This window comes from Nicotiana tomentosiformis, chromosome 3 (genome assembly GCF_000390325.3).
Source record: "Nicotiana tomentosiformis chromosome 3, ASM39032v3, whole genome shotgun sequence".
In the NCBI taxonomy this organism is placed as follows: Eukaryota; Viridiplantae; Streptophyta; class Magnoliopsida; order Solanales; family Solanaceae; genus Nicotiana; species Nicotiana tomentosiformis.
The window spans coordinates 39,321,212-39,345,059 of NC_090814.1; the positions used below are offsets into that span (position 1 = coordinate 39,321,212).

The window sequence follows — 23,848 nt, forward strand, 5'->3', positions numbered from 1 at the left end:
AAGGGAAGAAGACGTGAAAGAAACTCGAATCAGCCTCCGTTTAGAAGTACAAAAGAAAGAAGAACTAGCAGAGGTCCTCCAACAATACATTGACGTGTTGGCATGGTCATATGACGATATGCCTGGGTTGATTACTGGAATTATCTCGCATTGATTGACCACCAATCATGCTAGACTGACAGTTAAACAAAAACCCAAAATATTCAAGCCAGATTTGAGTTTAAGGATAAAATAAGAAGTCACCAAGTAGGTAGAGGTGAATGTGGTAAGAGTCACCAATTATCCTACATGGTTGACAAACATCGTACCAGTACCAAAGAAATATGGAAATATTAGAATATGTGTGGACTATCGAGATCTCAACAAGGCTAGTCCAAAGGATGATTCCCTTTACTAAAAATTCACATCCTTATCGACAATTGCGCGAAGCATGAGCTGCAGTCATTCGTGGATTGTTTCGCCGGATACCACCAGATCCTGATGCATGAGTAAGATGTGAAGAATATAGCGTTCACTATGCCATAGGGATTTTACTATTATAGGGTCATGCCATTCGGCCTCAAGAACGCCGCTGCTACTTACATGAGGGCCATGGCGACCCTCTTTCACGACATGATCCACAAGGAAATTGAGGTATATATGGATGATGTCATCATCAAATCCTGGAAGAGTGTAGAGCATTTGAATGACTTGAAGAAATTTTTCGAATGTTTGCGGAGGTACATTTTGATGTTGAATCCCGCAAAATGTGCATTCGGAGTCCCCGTCAGAAAATTGTTAGGCTTCATCGTCACCAGGAAAGGGATATAATTGGATCCTTCAAATATCAAAGTCATTCAAGACCTACCACCGCCTAAGAACAAGAAGGACGTGATGAATTTCCTTGGCAGACTAAACTACATCAGCAGATTCATAGCATAGTCTACGGTAATTCACGAGCCTATTTTCAAGTTGTTGAAAAAGGATGCTGCTACAAAATGGATAAAATAGTTTCAGAAGCTTTCAATAAGATCAAGGAGTATTTATCAAATCCACAAGTGTTAGTTCCCTCGAACCCAGGAAGCCGATGTTACTATACTTGTCTGTTCTGCACAATGCATTTGGATGCTTGTTGGGAGAACATGATAAGATCGGGAGAAAGGAGAAGGCTATCTATTACTTGGATAAGAAGTTTACACAGTATGAAGCCAAATACACTTTGATAGAGCGGACTCGCTGTGCTTTGACTTGAACCGCTCAGAATTCAAGGCACTACATGTTGGCATACACCACGCATTTGATATCCTTGATCAATTCACTCAAGTGCATATTTAAAAAGCCGATGCCTACAGGAAAGTTGTCCAAATGGAAAATTCTTCTCAGCGAGTTCGATATTGTGTATGTGACACAGAAGGCTATAAAAAGACAAGCATTAGCCGAGCATATTGCAGAGAACCTAGTGGACATGGACTACGAGTCGCTCACTACATAATTTCTGGATGAAGAAGTGTTGTTCATCGGGGAAGACATCACAGAGTCGTACCCAGGATGGAGAATAGTTTTCGACGGAGTAGCAAATTTCAAAGGAATAGAGATCGGGGCAGTCCTAATCTCCGTCCAGGTCCAACTCCTTAATCCATGTTGGCAATACATGCCACCCTCCTGAACCAATCAAAATTTTCCATGTCACAGTCTCCCCCACTCACAAAATAAATGCACCAAATCCTGATCGTTGATCCATATCATCAACGGACCAGGTTTAATATCGTTTTAGTTATTTTAAAAAAACTCATTGTCATTCCCCGACCTTGGGGAGCGTGACCGGCGCTCAATCGAGATATCCCAGTCAAGCAAGCCTACTTGATGCCTCCTACCTGACCTTACCCATGAATACAATGAAGATGTGAGTTGTTCGTTAGACAATGAGAGGATTTCATGAACAACACCAATTTCATTACCATTAGTTACTTCATTTACAATTTTTAAAAAAATATATTACACATTCATAGTTTAGAAGTGGGAACATGTGATACAAATACAGCATTTCTAGTTTGACTTTCCAAGACCAAGATACAACCCACACTATGTCTATGGAGCCTCTAATGGATACAAAAGAGTAATATGATGGTGCCGGCAATAAGGCCCCGGCTATACCTCAAAACACTATACATAAGAAACAAAAGATACAATACCCTCGATATGAAGTGGGGCTCACCAAGTTAGCTGGGAAGAGAGTGTGCCGCTATCACTGATCGATGTTGCTTGCTATGGTACCACTTTCATCCATTAGAGATGCAGTGCCCCCAGCAAAAGGGACGTTAGTACACATGGAATAGTACTAATATGTAAGACTAAACACCCTCTCCATGAATCGAGTAACAATACAAAGAGAAAGAATCATGGAATCAATGAGAGACTCAAACATTATTAAAGCATCAAGTTAAGAGAGATGATTTTTCAAATAAATATCAATATTTTTAAGATGGGAGATCTTTAGTACCGATACACCATGTTTTTAGCACGGAGTCTGATCACTGCCCGATCGGCTAAGCCGTCTCAGCCAAAGACATCCATCACAACACCACCAGATGCGCAACATGGCATCCCATCTCAGCCCGATCGGCTAAGCAGTCTCACCACAATGTCGTGTGGGTCGACGTCACTTTCTACTCGCAAATATCTTATCCCAATTAAGTGGAATAATCTCAACACATCAATCTCATCACATTTAGGGGAATAATATCAACACATCAATACGGGTATTTTACCCCTCAATCACTCCTACACTGGCACATGTAGTTTAGGGGTTAGATTATTTCAACCTACCCTTCCTCGGTGACTAATGATACTCCCAAAACATTTACTATATAAAGGAGTTAAAACTCATTTCATAATCTTTCACACATCCTTTCATTTCATTGGCACTACTGGCCACAAATGTAGTTTTCACTCTTGGCACGATGGCCCCATTTTATATCTCATATTCACTTCCTTCACTTTCAAGAATCATCATAGGTTATAAACAATAAGAGCAATCGGAATCAAGACTTTAAATATGTATAGGAGAAATAGGGGTCTTATGCACATTGAGTTTCCTTTCCAAAATTAAGCATAATAACATGCATTTGAAACATGAATTGAAGTCATAACATTTTGATACATAAACCATACGTGAACACATTCCCGAAGGAGAGAATAATGTGATAGGAGCAATTGAAACACATTTTGAGCATATAACTTCCGACACAATGCTTATTTGGAATAACTGAATGTATTAGGAATGGTCCGGATCATGAGAAAATGAAAACTTGGGCCAACCATGCTTGAACATACGAGGAAATCATGGAATTCGATTCTTATAAGAGAAGTTTAGCCAGCATACCTCGCTTGAGCTTTCCTTAAATTACTACAACGTTTCAAAAATCCTAGCGACTTCAATCTATTAGAGACATGACAAAGTTAAACCATAATTAGGAAGAGATTCATGGGCTCAGATCACCTAGGCATTTCATCAAGCACTAGGTGTGCAAATTTGACTACAAGGTTCTAATGTAATATTTCCTTCAATCCACAACCAATATCAACTAACAATTCATCCCGGGTAATTCAACAACCTCCAAGACCCCTTTATCGATACATGCATGCCATATATTCTACTCCCGACCCACTTAGACTCAAAACAAACTTAGATGGATGATGTAGGACAAGACCTTACCCGGATAAGTGGTGGCCTAGTGAGTGATTCCCTTGAATCATCCCAGATTGGGGCAAGGATTGATGAGCAAAGCACTTAGGGATTCCTCCTCTCTCTAAAATTATCGTTCAAACCAGCCAAAATAACCCCAAAGTCATTTTATAAGAAATGGGGTCGGGTTATAATCACAAAATGGACCCTTTGAACTCAACTCTACGGTTGCAGAGTGGACCGCAGAACAGGTATGCGGCCCGCGAAGTGGACCGCAAAAATGGTCCCAAACACTAGGCTGTTCGGGCTAGGTTTGCGGCAGGTCTGCGGTCCGCAAACCAGTTCTGCAGTCGCCTAATGTGCCGTGAAATATCCCTACAGAATTTTCTAATGCCGAGTCTGTGATGGATCTTCGACCGGCGAAATGATTCTACGGTCGCATAATTGACCACAAAATGACCTCCAAAATTGGCTTTGTTCCTGTTGCACTCTACGGCGAATATGCAGTCCCTGGAGTAGTTATGTGGCCGCATAATGGACCGTAAGAATGCCATGTTCTGCAAAATTCATTCTTACAGCTTCCCAATACATTGCACAACCCAAAACGTCCGTACCTCGGCACCACAAAACCCTAGGTTCTTGGTAAAATTTTACGGAGCCTTACACTCATCATATTTTATCTCAACCGTTGGATTACTTGTAATCCAACAGCCACCATTTTATCCCATTAAACCACTTAAAAAATTCTTTAATATCCAACTAATCGGAGTCGTTGATAAAACGATCTAATGGCTCTCATTCCATCTCTCAACTTTAACCTAGAGACTAGTCGGTCTAACCCCAAACCCTAAAATCATTTCCCATATTACCAGTCGCCCTCATTTCCCCTTTTTCTCTCTACTCTCCCTTCTACCCTAACCAATCAATCTCCAAAACATTGCACAAATTTATATAAGGTCATCTCATTCAAAGCTTGAAACACCCAATATGTTCCCTATACTCTGAAATCAAGCCGATTTCACCATTTTAATCAATATAATTCGAAATCCCAAATCTTAAACCCTAACCCAGAAGTGAAACTTCAAATCGTCTGCATCAGTGTTGTGACCTTTCAAATCCATGTCATGCATAGCCATTTATTCAGCATCCTCATCATTATTCTTTGCCCAGAGGTCAAACGTAGTGACCTCTAGACATTGGGGTTTTGATCCGATGGTTTCTCGCCTGTAACGGCCGTTCCCCACAAAGGTAAATCTTCCTACAATTTTCCCCTCTGATTTCTTTGATTTTCACTCATTTTTCTTGCATTATTTGGTAGTCGTGACTATCCACTATCGTGGTTTGAATCTGCTGAAAACCTAGGCATTGAATTCCAATATAAAACCGAATACAATCTAACATCACCAATAACACCTAAAATTCTAAAAATCTAATACACAGTAGCAAAAAATCGATGTCTAAGGTTCTTAACTAATTTTTGATTTCTTTTCTTCTCTTTTCGGTTTTGAGTTTACTCACTGATTAGGGTTTAAGTCTTTGATTCCTAAATGGCTAAAAAAATCCTTGTTTGGTTTGCTACTCAAAGGAAGGTTAGTATATGTCAACTCTTCCTCTTTTTTAGTTGTTCAAGCTGGAGTCATGTTTAGCTTGTTATCTTCTATGGGTCATCTTTGTTGATTGATGTTTGTCATTAGTATATAATCGATTGTCTCTATTCATAATGAGTTGTTATTAGTTTATAATCGACTATTATGCTTTGGTATTGTATGTCTTCTAATAACCTGAAGTTAAGTCGGTGCTAATCGTTTATCTTGTAATCTTAATAAATGTTGCTCTGGATTGAATAATCTATGTGTTGTTAAACCCCTATAGTTAACTAAAGCACATTGATGATCCCTTATAATTGTTCTGAGCTTAGACCTTCTTGATGCTTTGCTAAGGCTTTCATGTCTGCTCTACCGATCTTTGCCTTAATATCACCTGTTGATCTAGACTATGTCGCAGTACTATCTGTTTGATAAATTAAAACTAAAAATGGATATGAACACTTAAGGTTAAATACATGGCTGTCATTTTAGTTAAAGCATATCAGTTTAAGTTGTTTGGGTTCCTTTACCTCTTCCAATATGCTTCTGTGATTCTGTAACTCTTGAAATATCATTGTGAGGGTCTTCTATTAACCCTTACAATTATGTAATCTTATTTGTGATGTTTCACTGATATGCTTTAATGTAATTGAACTAAGCTCTAATATATCTCTGCAATTTATCTTATATGTGTTCTAAGCTATGCTCTTTATTGTCCTTAAGTGCTTGATATCTATTACATATGTGCATTATTTCTTGGTTATTCCATGCTGCTAACACATCTAAAATTGGAACTTCATCGTGTTTGGACTAATATACTTAATTTGTTTAATTGGACTAACTATCCTGCGATTAAGTCCATGCCTCCTTAATATGAAACCCTCACTGTTTTGGACTTTTGTAATGAGACTGTTGGTCTGATCCTATGCTATTTGATACTCAACCATGTTTACAATGTTGCAATCTTGTAAGAACATCTCATGCGTGTGTCTGTATATCCTCTCTTAAGGATTCTGCACTCATGCTTGTTTTAAAACAGACTTTTTGATTGTCTTTCATGCTTGTGCCTATGCCTCCATCATGACTGAGCCTTGCTAAGCTTACATAAGTCAATTGTGACTCACCAGTAGACTTAAAAAAAACCTTTTGTTGTTATCTGATCTACCTAAGTATAATACTGTGCCTTATTTCTTAATGAACCTAGTATGGATATAAGATTAGGAACCTTTTAAGGAGAAAGTGATCATTTGTTAAGTTAAGATCAACTTGCTTGCCTAAGTATCCCTGCTAATACTCTTTAGAGATTCCAAATAAAGTTGTTAACTCATACACTTAATAGAAGTTAAGACATAGTCTATGTATGAACCCCTGATAAATTTGAACATAGTTTGTTAAGGTATTGTGATTAAGAACTTCTGTAAACTTGAACTGTGTATGTTCTCTACTCTTTAAGTTACACGACTTAATTGTTTGGACTTATGAAATAACTTGTCGGTGTTCTCTTTCTTTGTTTGCACATGTAATTGGTTTCTCTGAGTACTCTTGAGCATGTTAAAAGTGTTGACAGTGTACCACACAGCTCTGTTCGGATTGTGATCTTAATGGTGTAATTTGTTGTCTCACAATAGTATCCTGTATAGTTTCTATGAGAAGTGTACATGCTTGGACCTCTCTGTTATTGTTACTGTTACATTGAAAGTTACAGTGTATGCCTCATTGGAATTTAAACCTATTGGTAAGAGTAAGTGTGAGTGGTTAAGGGTAATTAGGAGTAAGATTTAGTTTGTGGTTGAGATACCCACCCTGACACAAGCATTGTTGGGGATCCCTGAGACCCTTGTGAACTTTGAAGTGCCAGGAATTCAAAGGGCGTCTTGACTATAAATGGAATTTTACCTTAAGCTCTTAGTCATTGATATTTATTAATCTTTTTAGGATTACTGCTAAATGAAAGAAAGGCTTCACTGTGAATTTGTGTACTCTATTGGACCTTACATTAATTTTATTGCATTCTTAATAACCAGCATTTGTTACAGTCTCATTTGGGCCTCACATTGATCTTATTTGTGTTTAAGTGTTATATTGGGCTATATCACTAATATCTGCATTTCCAGTTTTTGCACATGTGATCGACCTGGGCCTGCTGAGTTCTCAAGAACTCGGGTCCAAGTTCCGGCCCTGAGTCTGAGGTCACTAAAGTTGTTATTGTTGTTCGTTGTCCGTTGGGTCTAATATTCTTCAGGTCCAAACCATGAGTCCAATTCCCTATCCTTCATCACATTACATAATTTGTTGTTGCTTTTATGTGTATATGACACTGACAAACATTGAGTGAATGCTTCCCCTCTTATAATCTGAATTACTTTAGAAACCTAGGAAAGCTAAAACCATAGTTAAAATTAAAAGGAATTATTGTCTCTTACATTAGTTAAATAACTTCAACATGCTTAATTACTTCCGTTATATAGTTTTCACTTTCACTTATACTAATTGTTTCATGGAATTCTTTGAAGTTCAAAAATAGATTCAAAAGTTGACAATCCTTTTCTTTAAAAGCCAAAATCAGGCAAACGATTTCAAGGTCGTGTTTTTCACAAACCAAAACGAACACAGTCGCGGCCAAAGAATCTCAAATGATTTTCTTCTAAACTTGAGTACAAGATTTAAATCGATCTTTAAGGTATATCTAACGTCTACTTCTTTAATAGTCCTTATTTTACTAAAGTTACACAAGTAGCCATTTTATTTCAAAGGTAAAGTATTTTAAACCTAAGACATACCTCATGGTTTCAATTTTGTGGACATTTCAAAGGACTTTTATAAATAATACCTATACTCTCTTTTCAAAGTACATATACTATCTTCCTTTCATAATGATAAGTTTTAAACATGACATATAGTAAGCTACATACTTTTAAGCACTAACCAAGTAGAATAGACATTTAATTTCCTAAACCTAGGCTAAGTCCTATGGAGCTACCTTAGGTAGATTCTCGGGGGTGCCTAACACCTTCCCCTTAGAAGAACAAGAACCCTTACCCAAAATCTCACTGGTTAGTAGACTAATAGGATAATGATTTAATTAATTTAATAGGTACCCTATTATACCTTTTAATATTAGGTGGCGACTCTCTTTCATCGACAACAGGGAAACCACTAGTTGAATCTTGTTTTGACTCGTGTAAAATAGGGTGCAACATCCATAGCGAGTGGCCTCTCCACTACCGAGAAATATGCCAAACTAACCATGCTCTCAGCCTTCCTACTCAATGCATCAACCACTATATTGGCTTTCCCCGGATTATATAATATGGTGATATCATAGTCTTTCAACAACTCTAACCATCTCCGCTGCCGAAATTTAAGGTCTTTCTTCTTGAACATGTGCTGGAGACTCTGATGGTCGATATAGACCTCACGTGGAATACCGTATAGATAGTGCCTCCACATCTTCGGCGCGTGAACAATGGCTACCAACTCTAAATCATGCATAGGGTAATTCATCTCATTGACCTTCAACTGTCAAGACACGTAGGCAACCACCCTACTGTCTTGCATCAATACCGCACCAAGTCCAATATGCGATGCATCACAATACACGGTGTAAGATCCCAAACATGTAGGCAACACCAACACTGTTGTTATTGTCAATGCACTCTTGAGCTTTTGAAAGCTCAACTCACACTCGTCGGACCATCTGAACAGAGCACCCTTCTGGGTCAATGGGGCTGAGATAAAAACATATCCACGAGCTGGCGATAGTAACCCGCCAAACCCAAGAAACTCTAAATCTCCGTAGCTGAAGTAGGTCTAGGCCAGTTCAAAACTGCTTCAAACTTCTTAGGACCCACCTTAATGCCCTCGAAAGACACAACATGGATAAAAAAGAAAATCGAGTCCAACCAGAACTCACACTTAAAAAACATGGCATATAACTAACGATCCCTCAAAGTTCGAAGTGCAATCCGAAGATGCTGCTCATGCTCCTCTTGACTGCAGGAGTAAACCAATATATCATCAATGAAGACAATCACAAAAGAATCCAGATAGGGCTTGACCACCCGGTTCATCAAATCCATAGAAGTTGATGAGGCTTTGGTCAAGCCAAATGACATCACTAAGAACTCATAGTGACCATACTGAATCCGAAAAGCTGTCTTAGGGACATCTGATGTCCTAATCTTCAACTAATGGTAGCCAGATCTCAATTCAATCTTTGAAAACACCTTGGCACCCTGAAGCTGGTTAAATAAGTCATCAATCCTCGACAACGGATATGATGTTCTTGATAGTGACTTTGTTTAGCTGCATGTAGTCAATACACATCCGCATCGATCCACCCTTCTACTTCACAAAGAACATTGATGCACACCAAGGCGAGACACTATGTCTAATGAATCCCTTGTCAAGTAAATCCTGCAACTGCTCCTTCAATTCTTTCAAGTCAACTAGAAGTTGATAACTCTATCGGGTGGCATCCTTGGAAAATATGTAGGAAATAACTCTGGGGACTCCCGTACAATTGGTACCAAATCGATGGAAGGAACCTCCGCACTAGAATCACGGATATAAGCCAAATATTCCAGATACCCCTTCTACTATATGTTAATCCTTCACATACTGGTAGTGGAATGACCAGGAGTCCCTCTCTACTCCAATCGAGGCAACCCCTACATAGATAATGTCATAGTCTTGGTGTGACAATCCAAAATAGCATGATAAGGTGACAACCAATCCATACCTAAGAACACGTCAAAATCCACCATATCAAGTAATAGAAGGTCTACCCTAGTCTCATAGCTCTTGATAGTGACCAAAAAAGCACGATATACCTCGTCTACCATGATAGAATACCCAACAAGCGTAGACACTTAAATAGGAGCACTCAAAGAATTGCGAGACATATCAATAAAAGAAGCAAAATAGGATGATAGATATGAATAAGTGGAACCTGGATCAAATAGAATTGATTCATCTCTATGGAAAAATAGAATAATACTTGTGATGACTGCATCCGGCGACTCTGCCTCAGGTCTGGCTGGGAATGCATAGAAACGGGTCTGAGCCCCTCCACTCTAACCTCCGCCTATCAGACGGCCTCTAACTGGCTGGCCTCCACCTCTAATGGACTGACCACCACCTCTAGCTGCCTGACCCTCGCCTCTAGTTGGCTGAGCAGGTAGTGGAGCAACTGGTATCAGAATCAAAGCACGAGTACCCTACTGTAGTGTGCTGCTCCTCAATCTAATAGGAGTTGAAGGTATGTTGAATACTATAAGAACCACGACTGCTCCAAGAACCATGTGCTACTTGAAGCACTGACTGAATCGGCATGGGAGGATGGCCTCTACCAAATGAACCCCTACCTCCAAACGAGGCACCACTGAAACCACCAAAATGACGAGGCCTCTTCTCAGATACCATCTCTCCGCCTTGACTGCGAATCCTCTCGATTCGTCTAGCAATCTTTATGACTCTATTGAAATAAATATCATCCTTAGTCTCTCTGTCAGTCTTTAATTTGATACCAGATGTAAGACCGTCTATAAATCTCCTCATCCTCTCCCTCTCAATAGGGATCAAGACAATTGCATGGCGAGATAGGTCCATAAATCTGGTCTCGTACTGTGTAACAATCATGCTACCCTACTAGAGGTATTCCTCTCTCAGAGTAAAATGGATGAACTTCTCCGAGAATATTTGTGACAAGTGATCCCAAGTGAGTGGAGGTGAACCTGCTAGTTTACCTCAAACATAGTCCTACCACCATCTCTTGGCAGAATCGGTCATCAGAAACACTACGAAGTCGACTATTGCACAACACCTCGTGGCAACTCTCCAAGTAATCATGTGGGTCCTCAGAAAGTGTACCACAAAAATAAATAGGAAAGATCTTGGTGAACCTGTCCAACCTCTTCAGCCCTTCAGAAGACATTGCAGGTCTCTTCCTGGACTGTGTAGCAATACCAGGCTGAATTACTCCAACTACTAGAACTGTTGGAGTCTTATATATCGGAGTCTACTTCTCTAGAGTGTGAGTAGCGAGAGTCTGGGATCCTCCACCAGCCTGAGAGACGGCTGGTGCTAAATTAAATACACCGGCCTGGGCCACACTCTCCATAAGCGGACTAGAGCATCCTGGAGTACGGGAGTGGCAGTGAATCCCTCTGGGGCCTGAGCTAGTCTAACTGGCATGGCTGGAGCAGGGATCTCCTCCTCCTGATCGATCTGAGGCTGTGCAATAAGTGTTGCGGTGCGAGCTCTAGGCTGAGCTCTTCCTCTACCTCTACCTCTACCTCTGCCTCTACCTCGGGCTCGTCCTCGGCCCCGGCCCCTACCCCTGGTAGTGGCTGCATCTTGGGGCTCAGGATCCTTCTCGGCTTTGGATATTGTGCGTGTCCTCACCATCTGTGAGAGAGAAAGATTATAAAGGCTCAAATATCAGTGATAGAATAAAGTTGCACGATAGAGAAAGAAAGATGTGAAATTTCCGAAAGCCTTATAGCCTCTATAAGATAAGTACAGATGTTTCCACACCGATCCTCAAGTCTCTTCTAAGCTTGCTCATGAATCGTGAGACTTAGGCAACCTGGTGCTCTGATACCAACTTGCTACGACCCGAAATCCCAACCGTGGGGCCGTGATGACCCCTAATATCCACTTGCTAGGAAAGTCAACTTTAACAAATTGTAATAGCTTAAAAAGCAAAACAGTAATAAAAATAATTAACGATTACTAAAAACTGAAATACATATGATAAATCATAATTACCACGGTCTATACTAATCCTAGAAATCCGGTGTCACCACAACACAAGGAAATACAACTATATGAAACTAGAATAACTGTAAAAACAAGATAGAAGGGGACTTCGGGGACTGCGAACGCCGAGCAACTCTACCTCAAGTCTCTAGTAGTAGTTGGATCAGAGCGAACTCCTCTATGCATCGCTAGGACCAACTCTTGCACCTGCACATGAAGTGCAGTATGAGTATAATTGATCTCATGTACTCTATAAGTGTCGAGCCTAACCTCAATGAGGTTAGTGACGAGGCTATGACAAGACACCCACTATAAACTTGTACGAATAATAATAGTAGTAGTAGTAATAATAATAATAATAATAATAATAATAATAATAATAATAATAATAATAATAATAATAATAATAATAATAATAATAATAATAATAATAATAATAATAATAATAATAATAATAATAATAATAATAATAATAATAATAATAATAATAATAATAATAATAATAATAATAATAATAATAATAATAATAATAATAATAATAATAATAATAATAATAATAATAATAATAATAATAATAATAATAATAATAATAATAATAATAATAATAATAATAATAATAATAATAATAATAATAATAATAATAATAATAATAATAATAATAATAATAATAATAATAATAATAATAATAATAATAATAATAATAATAATAATAATAATAATAATAATAATAATAATAATAATAATAATAATAATAATAATAATAATAATAATAATAATAATAATAATAATAATAATAATAATAATAATAATAATAATAATAATAATAATAATAATAATAATAATAATAATAATAATAATAATAATAATAATAATAATAATAATAATAATAATAATAATAATAATAATAATAATAATAATAATAATAATAATAATAATAATAATAATAATAATAATAATAATAATAATAATAATAATAATAATAATAATAATAATAATAATAATAATAATAATAATAATAATAATAATAATAATAATAATAATAATAATAATAATAATAATAATAATAATAATAATAATAATAATAATAATAATAATAATAATAATAATAATAATAATAATAATAATAATAATAATAATAATAATAGAAAACAGATATATAGATAGAGCTGTAAACTCATAAGTATGGGACTGAAAGGTCAACTAACAGAGGGCCCTAGAATAACATCATCTCATACCTCATATCACAGTACCGAGATAAAACACTACAACTACAGACAACTACAATGCATCATACTATGTTGCGGCACGCAACCCGATCCAAAAATTTATCACAATATCTGTTGCAGTGTGCAATCCGATCCTAATATCATATTAATATTTATTGCAGCGTGCAAACCGATTCCAATATTATATTAATATCTGTTGCGGCGTGCAAACCGATCCCAATATCATATGAATATCTGTTGCTGAGTGCAACCCATTCCCATTATCAATTTATTTCAATATTGTTGCGTCGTGCAACCCGTTCACAATATCAACTCTTAAACATAAACAACTCAACCCAACCAACAACTGAATCTCAACACAAAAAGGGAAATAAAGTGTACGGAACATCAAGGAACTACCAGTACAAATAAAGAATAACCAATACCTCGTACTCATAAACCTCGACAATTCAATAATACAAGAACAACTAAATGACTCACAAAATCGGATATTGCATGATAAAGTGCAACGAGTAAGTTAAATAAAATAAAGGCAAGTAAAGACATGAGACAATGAATATTTACAATTAATACAGGTAGTAACATATAGTAGGTAAGCAGATATTGAGCGAGAAATGAATGAATCAAAACAGGTAACCACTAATTGATAAGTGATAAGGATGGCATGGATAATAAGTATGATAATGTAGCAATCACAGCATATAACAAGAGATAACATGTAATAAGTGATGACATAAAGTTAAAAAGCCCAACTCGCATGCTTTAACCCATGACAATGTATATACACTCGTTACCTCGCATATATGTTATTTTATCACATAATTCATGTAACAAATAGACCAGGGAAAATAGAGCCCAAGGTATATCGGACTATACAGAATCTTGCAAAGGATCGATCAAGTGGCTTATAGGCTCGAGTTACTGAAGAGATGTCCTTAGTGCACCCGGTGTTTCATGTGTCTATGTTGAAGAAGGTGGTTGGAGATCCATCGCTCATCGTCCGGGTGGAGACTATTGAAGTTAATGAGGAAGCCACCAGGGAGGCCGGGGAAGAAATGAAAAGGAAATACCCTCATTTTTTTGTGTAATCAAATAGTTGTGTTTGAAAGAATGTTAGAAGTTTACTTTTACGAGCTATGTTCCAAACTGTACAGTTATGCTAAGATGTCCTTTTTGGCAATATAATGCTTGTAATGGCATAGTTGGTGTTGTTTTCGTGCTATGATGCATTGTTGTGTTATGAATATGTTGTTCGGATTGGTTTCTGGGGCTCTCTGACAGGTGGATAGGCCTAAATACAGAGGAAACTCTGCCAAAATTTTTGGAAATTTAGAGAATTAGCCAAAATTTGGAACCCTTGGTGTGTGAATAAAGAGTTAAGTCACATTGGGTGTCTATGGCAGACTCTGACCTCATTTGAGGATGAATGATCCTAAGCGGGGGAGGATGTAAAGTCCCGTAAAAGTTAGCCAAGGATTTAACGTTTTATGGTGGCGAGGTAGGCTAATGTGTTTGGAAGGTTGTAGATATGAACTTTTTGGGCTGTGCAATGCATTATGGAATTGGTGAAATATTTGCAGAATATGGCATTTTTGTTGTCTATTATGTGACCGCGGATCTGTTCTGCTGATTGCAGAACCATCGCGGATTGAACGAGGAGAAACTAGATTTTGACGGCCATTTTGCGGTCCAATTCGCGACCGCAGATTCGTTTTGCAGACCGCATATCCGTCACATATCAACATGGGAAATTTTGCAGTCCAATATGCGACCGCGGAATCGATCATCGAACTGCTGAATCAGTCGCAAACTTAAAAAGAACAACCTAAATATTTTGAGACCATTTCGCAGTTCAGTTCCCGGACCGCATATCCCATCTGCAACGCATTCCGTGATCGAGATTTGATTCGTGGGGGCATTTTTGAGAAATTTTTAACCCAACTCTATTTTGATATAAGCCTTAAGGGGGTCATTTTTTTCTGAGGGAATAAGCTCGTTCTTGGAAGGGAAAACACTCTAGAGAGAGGGGGGAGCTCTAACCATTCTACTCTTTAATTCTTTCTTAATCTTGAAGATTCAAGAAAGCTACTCACTAGGTCTTCAATCAACCGGGTAAGTTTTTGCCCCTAAGCTTTCATGCAAAGTTCATAATGGGTTTAAGAATAGATTTTTAATATTATGGGGCTTATGGGATGGTGATCGGAAGCCATAATGCCTCTAACTCAAAATTTGGGGTGAATGAAAAGAATGTGAGGTGTGATTCTTGATTTGGGGTGTGTCATAGGGAATGCATGTATCGATGAAGGTGATATGGAGGTTTTTGAACTATCATGGATAGATTGTTATTTGAAATTGGTTGCGGAATAAAGGAATTCCACTATAGAACCTCGTAGTCAAATTTGCACACCTAGTGTCTGGTGAAATGTCAGTAATGGCTAAGCTTATGAACGCCTCCCTACTAATTGTTCAATTTGGTTATGTTTCTATATATTGAAGTTACTAAGAGTAGGGGAACGCTATAGTAATTCTAAGGAAAGCTCAATCAAGGTATGTTGGCTAAACTCCTTCCGTAGAATCGGATTTCACAAATTCCTCGTAGACTTCAATTATGGTTTGATTAAGTTCCTATTTCTATTGTTCCAAATTGCTTCAATCATTAATTTATCCAAAATGCTATAATTTTAGCTCATGTTTGATTGCAAATTATTATTCTCTCCTTTGGAAGAAATTCAATGTGTTTAAAGTTCTTATTACTCATGTATTGAAAGTCATGATTCTCAAATATTCTTCATTTCGATGTTTTATGATGATCCTTAAAAGTGAAGGAAAAAAAATATGGAATATGAAATGCGGCCATCGTGCCAAGGATGAAGATTATCATGTATGGCCAAGAGTGCCGAAGAAATAAAAGATTCTATGAAAGCTATGAGATAAATATTTTATTTATATAAATATTTTTGGGAGTATCGTTAGGTCACCGAAGAAGGCTGAGTTATAAATGCCCAAGCCCGAAACTACACGTATCGGTGTAGGAGTTGATTGAGGGGCGAACCCCCATTATGTTATATTGAGATTATTTTCCTTGATTGGGATGAGTTTATAGCTAGCAAGAACCATGTTGACCCATACCGCATTGTGGTGAGACGGCTTAGCCGATCGGGCGGAGATCGGATGCCATGTCGCGCACATGGTGGTATTGTATTTCTATGTCAACCCGCATATATTGGGATGAGACAGCTTATCCGATCTGGCGGAGATAGGACTCCATGCCATGTTCATGGTGGTGTGTCAGTACTAAGGATCTCCCAACCTAAAATGATAATGCTTAGTTGAAGTTTTACTTTGTTTTAACTTGACATTTAGATATTATTGATTCTCTTACTGCTTCCATGTTTCTCTCCTTTTATGGTGGCATTCTATTCCATGAGAGGATATTTAGCTTACATACTAGTACTATTACATATATACTAATGTCCCTTTTGCCGGGGATGCTGCATCTTTAATGGATGTAGGTGGTTCCTCAGCAGGCGACACTGATCATTGTTAGCAGCGCACCCTCTTCTCAGCTGATTTGGTGAACCCTACTTCAGTCCGGGGCCTTATGTTATTTTAATTTGTGTACATTGTATTTTGAGGTATAGCTGGAGCTTTGTAGCCGGCACTTCCATATTGTACTCATGTTCACTTAGAGGTTTCGTAGACATGTTGTGGGTTGAGTTTTGATTTGGGAAACAATCTAAGGATGTGGTTGTTGTCGGACATATTTCCACTTTTTAAACTATGAACTTCTAATCCTTTTGGTAATTATCAATGAAGCTGTTGTAAGTAATGAAATATGATATTAAACTCTTTCATCCTCTCATTGTCTATCTCTTGTAATTTATTGTCAAATATTTTATGGGCAAGGTTGGATGGTAGACACTACGTAGGCTTGCTTAATTGGGATAACTCGGTTGAGCACCGGTTACGCTCCCCATGGTCAGGACGTGACATAAAGATAAGTAAAGACATGAGAAAATGAATATTTACAATTAATACAGGTAGGAACATATAGCAGGTAAACAGATATTGAGTGATAAATGAATGAACCAAAATAGGTAACAACTAATTGACGGGTAACAAGGATGGCATGGATAACAAGTAAGATTATGTAGCAATCAAAGCATATAACAAGAGATAACATGGAATAAGTGATGACATAAAGGTAAATAGACCAACCCGCATGCTTTCACCCATGACAGCGCATATACACTCGTCACCTCGCATATACGTCATTTTCACACATAATTCACGTAACAAATAGACCAACAAGTCCTAATTCCTTCAAGTCAAAGTTAGACATGACACTTACCTCTTTGCGCAACCAACTCAATAATCAACCATGACTTTTCCTTTCGAACAAGCCTCAAAACCAACCAAATCTAGCAAAATAACTTACAATCAATTCGAAAAATCTTTAGAAACTACCCACAAATAAAAAAGGTTCAATCTTTAGTTAAATTGAAAAAATCAACAAAAGTTAACCCCAGGCCCGCTTGGTCAAAACCCGAGATTCGAACCAAAATTCGATTACCCATTCACCTCCTGGCCTGGTTATGTAATTTATTTCGAAATTCGACCTCGATTTGAGGTCTAAATCTCAATTTTACTAAATTCCTAAATTCTATCCAAAACCCCTAATTTCTACCATAAAATACCAGGATTTGATGTTAAAAACGCATGAAAAGTAATGGGGAATTGATAGAAAAAAAAATTAGAGTTGCTTACTAATGAATTTGGAAAGAAAGAATTCTTCACAAATCACTTCTAGAGTGTTTGGGATTGAGAAATGGTGTAAAATGAGCTATGTTTCGTTTTTTCCTTTATTTACCCAGCTTTAGGTATCGCATTTGCAAATACTTATTCGCAAATGCGACGTCCGCAAATGCGGAACACTAATCAAAAATGCGATCAGTGCCTCAGGCTCCCAGAAGTCGCAAAAGTGACAAAAGTATCGCAAATGCGAGGAGTCCCCTCATCACAAATGCGAGCTAAGCTTCGCATTTACAAAGCTGCTAGCCCCAATTCCTAATCGCAAAAGCGAGTCCATGGATGCAAATGCGACCACCCACTGTCCGTAAATGCGACAATTTTCATTGCAAATGCAAAGACCCTCCAGCCCATGCTCGCAAATGCGATCGCTTGACTGCAAAAGCGAGGCTCGCCAATGCGATCCAGACCTCGCAAATGTGAGATTTGGAACTGAACACCAGCAATTTCAAACTCTTTCGAAACACTTCCAAAACTCACCCGAGCCCCTCAGGCTCCAAACCGAACATGCACACAAGTGTAATAATATTATACAAACTTGCTCGCTATCTCAAATCATCAAAATAACATTAAATGACAAGAATCGATCATCAAAACTCAAGAACTTTCAACTTAAAACTTATTTTCACAATTATTCACATAACGCGCCGAAATGCACTCGGGTTACCCCAGACCCCAACCAAGATTGCGTACAAGTTAAAAAATATCATACGAACCTACCAGAATCGTCAAAACACCAATCCGAGGTCGTTTACCAAGAATGTTGACCGTGGTCCACTCAAGTCTCACTTTATACAAAAAATCACATTTTTCAAAATTTTACGCAAAAGCTTTCCGAAAAGGACACGGACCACGCAGGCAAATCAAAAAACATCAAATGAAGCTATGAGAGATGTCGGAACACTAAAATTAAGGTTAGTACTCAAAAAGACCTATCGGGTCATTACAAAAACTTAAACCAAATGAACCCTAAAACTGTAATAAAATTTATCAGTACAGTTTAACTTGTTGAGGAGCTTGGTATTTTTATGAGATTACTAATATATATACTTACCATATAAATTTACTTGCAAAAAGCTTACAAATAACATGATTTCATGCATAAATATCTTTTAATAACGTGAATGCATGGAGTTTAAAGGCATTGCTCCCATTTATAACCTGCCAAACTTTACACCAGAAAGTAGGCAGCTCTCCTATAGTCCATTCTCACTTCTCTTTGGACAGGTTATCAGCTCAATTTCTCTTTCCTACTTGTCTTTGAGCTCTTTCGTATATAAAGCAAACATAAGAGCTTCTTAGAAGAACTTCCTTTCTCTCTTTCATGTTCAAATCAAAATAGGAAGAGGTTTTCCATTTTGTCCTAAGAAGACAGAGATGTTTGCTTCTAATTTCCTCAGAAATAGCTTCAAGCTGGTCCACCAATATCCTATATCACGTCACCAACTTCAACATTCCAAAGTCTATTCCAGAGTACCTCAAACTTTGAACAGAATTAAGACAATGGAACTGAAGCGGCAGCTGTCAAACTCAACTCCCTGCAGGTTTTTCTCATCATCATCTGCTTCCAGCAAGGTTGGGTTCATCGGGTGGTATTTAGAAATGCTCAACTCTCGCCCCATTCTCACCAAGACCATCACTTGCACTCTTATTCTCATTGCTGCTGATTTGTCGTCTCAGGTACGCACTCTACGAGAGGCGAATCCAGAATTTAAACTCTATAGTTCGGCCTTTCAGGTTCTTAATATTGAACTCATTCTATTTTTAAAATTATGAGATTATATCTATTATTTTGTTGCAATTTTAGAAGATTTTTAAACAAAAATTGATGTTCTGCATCGAAAATTATGAGTTCAGTTGAATCTAATATCAGAAGGCTAGATCCGCCTCTGTACTCTACCGGTGACAGAGTTCAAGTAAAAACTAGTTTAGAAGACTTACAGGTAAATTTCATTAATTATGTGCAACTGTCTTATGCCTGTTTGTGCTTTTTCTACACACTCCACAGACAATTGCTGGTTCACTGTCAGAGCAGTATGATCTAATAAGAACATTGCGGGTAGCTGGCTATGGAGTGCTAATTTTAGGACCTTCACTTCATTTCTGGTACAATGCATTGTCAGCATTTTTTCCAAAGCGCGACGTGATCACCACATTTAAAAAGATAGCTTTAGGGCAGATCGTATATGGACCTACCATGAATGCTATCTTCTTCTCCATGAACGCTGCAGCACAAGGTAGCAATCTGTCTTTCTTCTAGATTTATTGTGCTACTTTAGTTGATATATGACAAGTTGCTCAACCCAAAGGTCCAAATTAGTCCTGACACATGCATTTTATTCTCTGATTTTCCCATTGTTGCTATACCAGGAGAAAGTAATTCAGAGATTGCTGCCAGACTCAAACGTGACTTGGTTCCTACTGCTATTAATGGTCTTATGTACTGGCCCATATGCGATTTTATCACATTCAAATTTGTCCCTGTTCATTTACAGGTATGCTCAAGGCCTCTTCGACCTATAGATGAAATTTTCACAACTTGGATCACCGATCAGATATCTTTTTTACCCTTTACATCTCATCAGAGGACTATGGATCATTCCTTTTCATAATTTTAAGTTATATACACTTTCCATTTGCGGTGTAATTTAACTGGTAATAGCATATTCTCACTATCTTTTTAGGTTATCATATCAAAATCGACATTAAGAGTTACATATTACCGTAGTTCCATTTTGCCTAATGTAAAACACTTGCACATTATCAGTGTACATAACTTAAACTCTTTCATAAATAATGTGTACATATATGTCTAGTTCCGAAGATAACTAAATAGATGTTGTTACTGTATTGACAGCCACTAGTGGTCAACACATTTTCTTATGTGTGGAATGTCTACCTGACTTACATGGCAAGCCAACAGAAAGTCGCTTCAGCATAATTCTGCATCAGCTAACAAACAAGCTGGACGCACAACTTTGGAGTAATTTTTCTTATGATTACATGTTAGAGTGGTGGAGCAGAAATTAGCAGAAGCAAATGTGTATTGGATATATTTATCTTAAGTTAACATGGGACCATCAAGGTTCTTTCTGTAAATCAGTGTTCTCATCACATAAATCACATATTGTTAAGTGCCAGACGACAATACCAATAATAGGACGATTTCTAAAATTAGAATTTTGGTCGACTAACTCAAAAAACCAAAGAATTTATCAACTTCTTGCTCAACAAGAAGGTTACTTCTACTCCACAAATAACTAAAAAGAACAAAGAAGGAATATATACATGAAGGGAAAAGTGTGACGAAACAAAAGATGTGCAGAAATAATAAATAAATTAGAATATTTATTCCATTATTTACGAGTCAAGCTTAATATGATGCTGATCTTTTCTAGAATGGAGTTTGCGTCCCATAAGTACTGACATATTTTTTAGAAATCAATATTTTATTATTTTGCAGCAATCTGATGAATAAATGGAAACCAAGAAGTCCAAAGTCAAAACCTCATCTATATCTATATCTATACTATATTAAAAGCATGAAACCCTTAGCGAAATATCGTTCGTTTTTTTTACCCTTAAAAAACAAAGTTTACACTTGGCAAAATAGTCATTTAATTTTTTCTCTAATATTTAGGAATATCTAATTTGATTAATTTTCTAATATTTAGGTGTAACAACTCGACCAGTCATTTTGAGCTCTAGCGTCTCGTTCGACGATTTGAGACCTTGGGTAGTTTCACTTTATGTATTATGACCTGCACGTGTAGTTGGTTTTGATTTTTCAAGAATATCGGAGTTGATTTGGAATAATAATTCTTAATTCAGAAGTTTTAAGTTGGAAGAGTTGATCGAGGATTGACTTTTGAGTAAACGGCATCGGAATCGAGATTGAAAAGTTTTTGAATTTTCTAAGTTTGACTTGGAGTGTATTTTGGTGTTATTGAACTTGGGGTAGTGTTCCGGGACATTAGATAGGTTTATTTTGTTGGTTGGAACTTGTGTGTGAAGTTTGGTCGTGATCCGTAATGTCTAAGTATGATGCAGATGCGTTCGACGATGTTTGAAGGTTTGAAAGTTAAACGAATGATTTTGTTCGACGATTCGTGTTTTGGATGTTATTCGTGGCGTTTCGAAACTTTGGATAAGTTTGAATAATATATGAGGACTTGTTGGTATGATTGGACGGGGTCCTAGAGGGCTCGGGTGTGTTCCGGGATGGTTCCGGACCAGTTCTCTTTGTTTTGTGATTCCCAATTTCTGGTGTAAGGGGTGTGTATCGCGATCACGGAGAAGGACTCGCGATCGCGGAGTGTTGTTTGGGAGTTGTGAAGAATTGTTCTTCGCGATCGAGCTGGGGGTGGGGGGGATCGCGATCGCGGTGCTTGGTCTTGTTGTGCTTCATGTTCGTGTGGTGAAGGACTAATGCGGTGTTAATATGGCTGGCCTATGTGGAAGGGATGCTCATCGCGATCGCGTGATGGGGTTCACGATCGCAGAAGGCAATTTTTGAGAGATGGAAGGCTTAGCCTTCGCGTTTGCGGAGCTGGGCTCGCGTTCGCGTAGGTCTGGATTGTTGTTGTTCGCGATCTCGTGAGTTCCCTCACGATCGCGAAGGAGGAAACACTAGCGGTGGTAGTATTGGCCTTCGCGATCGCGAGGGAATTTTCGCAATTGCGAAGAGGAAGTACCTGGGCAGAATATAAATTAGCAAATCCGGAATTTGCTCATTTTCATCTCATTTTCTCTTTTGAAGCCGATTTTGGGGCGATTTTGGAGAGCTATTTCATCCATCTATTGAGGGTAAGTGTTTCTAACCCACTTTTGATTATATTTCATGAACATGTATGGATTGTAACATGAAAATTGGTAGAAATTGGAAATTTTGGAAGAAAACTTAGAAATGATATTTTTGAGTTTTGACTATGAAATTGAACATGAAATTGGGAATAATTAGATATTTGAGTTCGTCGTGCTATGGGTAATGTTTATCTTCAAGAGTTTTGGAATCCGAGCACGTGGGCCTGGGGGTTGAGTTTGTTGACTTTTTGTGTGGAGTTGGAAATGGTTTTCAATTGTTAAATTACTAGTTTTGAGTACATTTTGATTTGTTTGCACGTTCTTTAACTAGTTTCGGATCGTTTGGCATTGGTTTGAGGTGTTAGAGAGGCGTTGGATCCGGTTATCGAATTTCAGAGCGAAGTAAGTCTTCTGTCTAACCTTGTGAGAGGGAATTTACCCTGTAGGTACTATATTTGATGTGTTGTCACGACCCAAAACCCGTTATAGACCGTGATGGCACCTAACGCCGCGGTTAAGCAAGCCCACATGTGAACCAACAATTTAGTTATCCCTTTTTAACTTTAAAAATAAAAAGTTTTCTTTTTAAAAGAACGAAATAAGTAAGTTCTCATGCAAATGTACATACTCTTTTCTCAACAAAATACTAGCGTGAGAAATACATCAACTGTAGTGACAGTAATGATAAGAACAACAGTACATAAATGCTAAAAGTCCCCAAAACCCAGTGCCACAAATGCATGAACAATCTAGAGAATATACAAAACTAATACAACTATTGTCTTAAAGGTAATAGAAAAAAATAGTAAACAAGGTAGAGGGAGACTCTGGTGCTGCGGATCGAAGCAAGGCAAGCAGCTCACCACTAAGTCTCCATAGAAGTGCGGCTATGCATCCGTGTGACCACTGGTAGTACATGTCTCAGTAAATGCGCATTCAGTGCAGAAGTGTAGTGTGAGTACGGAAAATAATGTGTACCTAGTAAGTATCTAGTCTAA

At 37.6% G+C, this 23,848-nt stretch overlaps 1 protein-coding gene across 2 annotated transcripts; it reads left to right on the forward strand.

Moving 5' to 3' along the window:
* Positions 1-19,323: 19,323 nt before the first annotated feature.
* Positions 19,324-21,187, forward strand: LOC104098162 (uncharacterized). 2 transcript variants are annotated; one of them, XM_009604830.4, is made up of 4 exons: positions 19,329-19,727; positions 20,056-20,284; positions 20,418-20,542; positions 20,905-21,187. In XM_009604830.4, exons 1-4 carry the CDS (start codon positions 19,425-19,427, stop codon positions 20,986-20,988), a joined length of 741 nt encoding a protein of 246 aa, XP_009603125.1. In that variant the 5' UTR covers positions 19,329-19,424; the 3' UTR covers positions 20,989-21,187. The 2 variants fall into 2 exon arrangements, with proteins under 2 accessions (XP_070052965.1, XP_009603125.1); XM_070196864.1 differs by lacking the exon at positions 20,905-21,187 and having other exon boundaries at positions 19,324-19,727; positions 20,418-20,807.
* Positions 21,188-23,848: the final 2,661 nt, after the last annotated feature.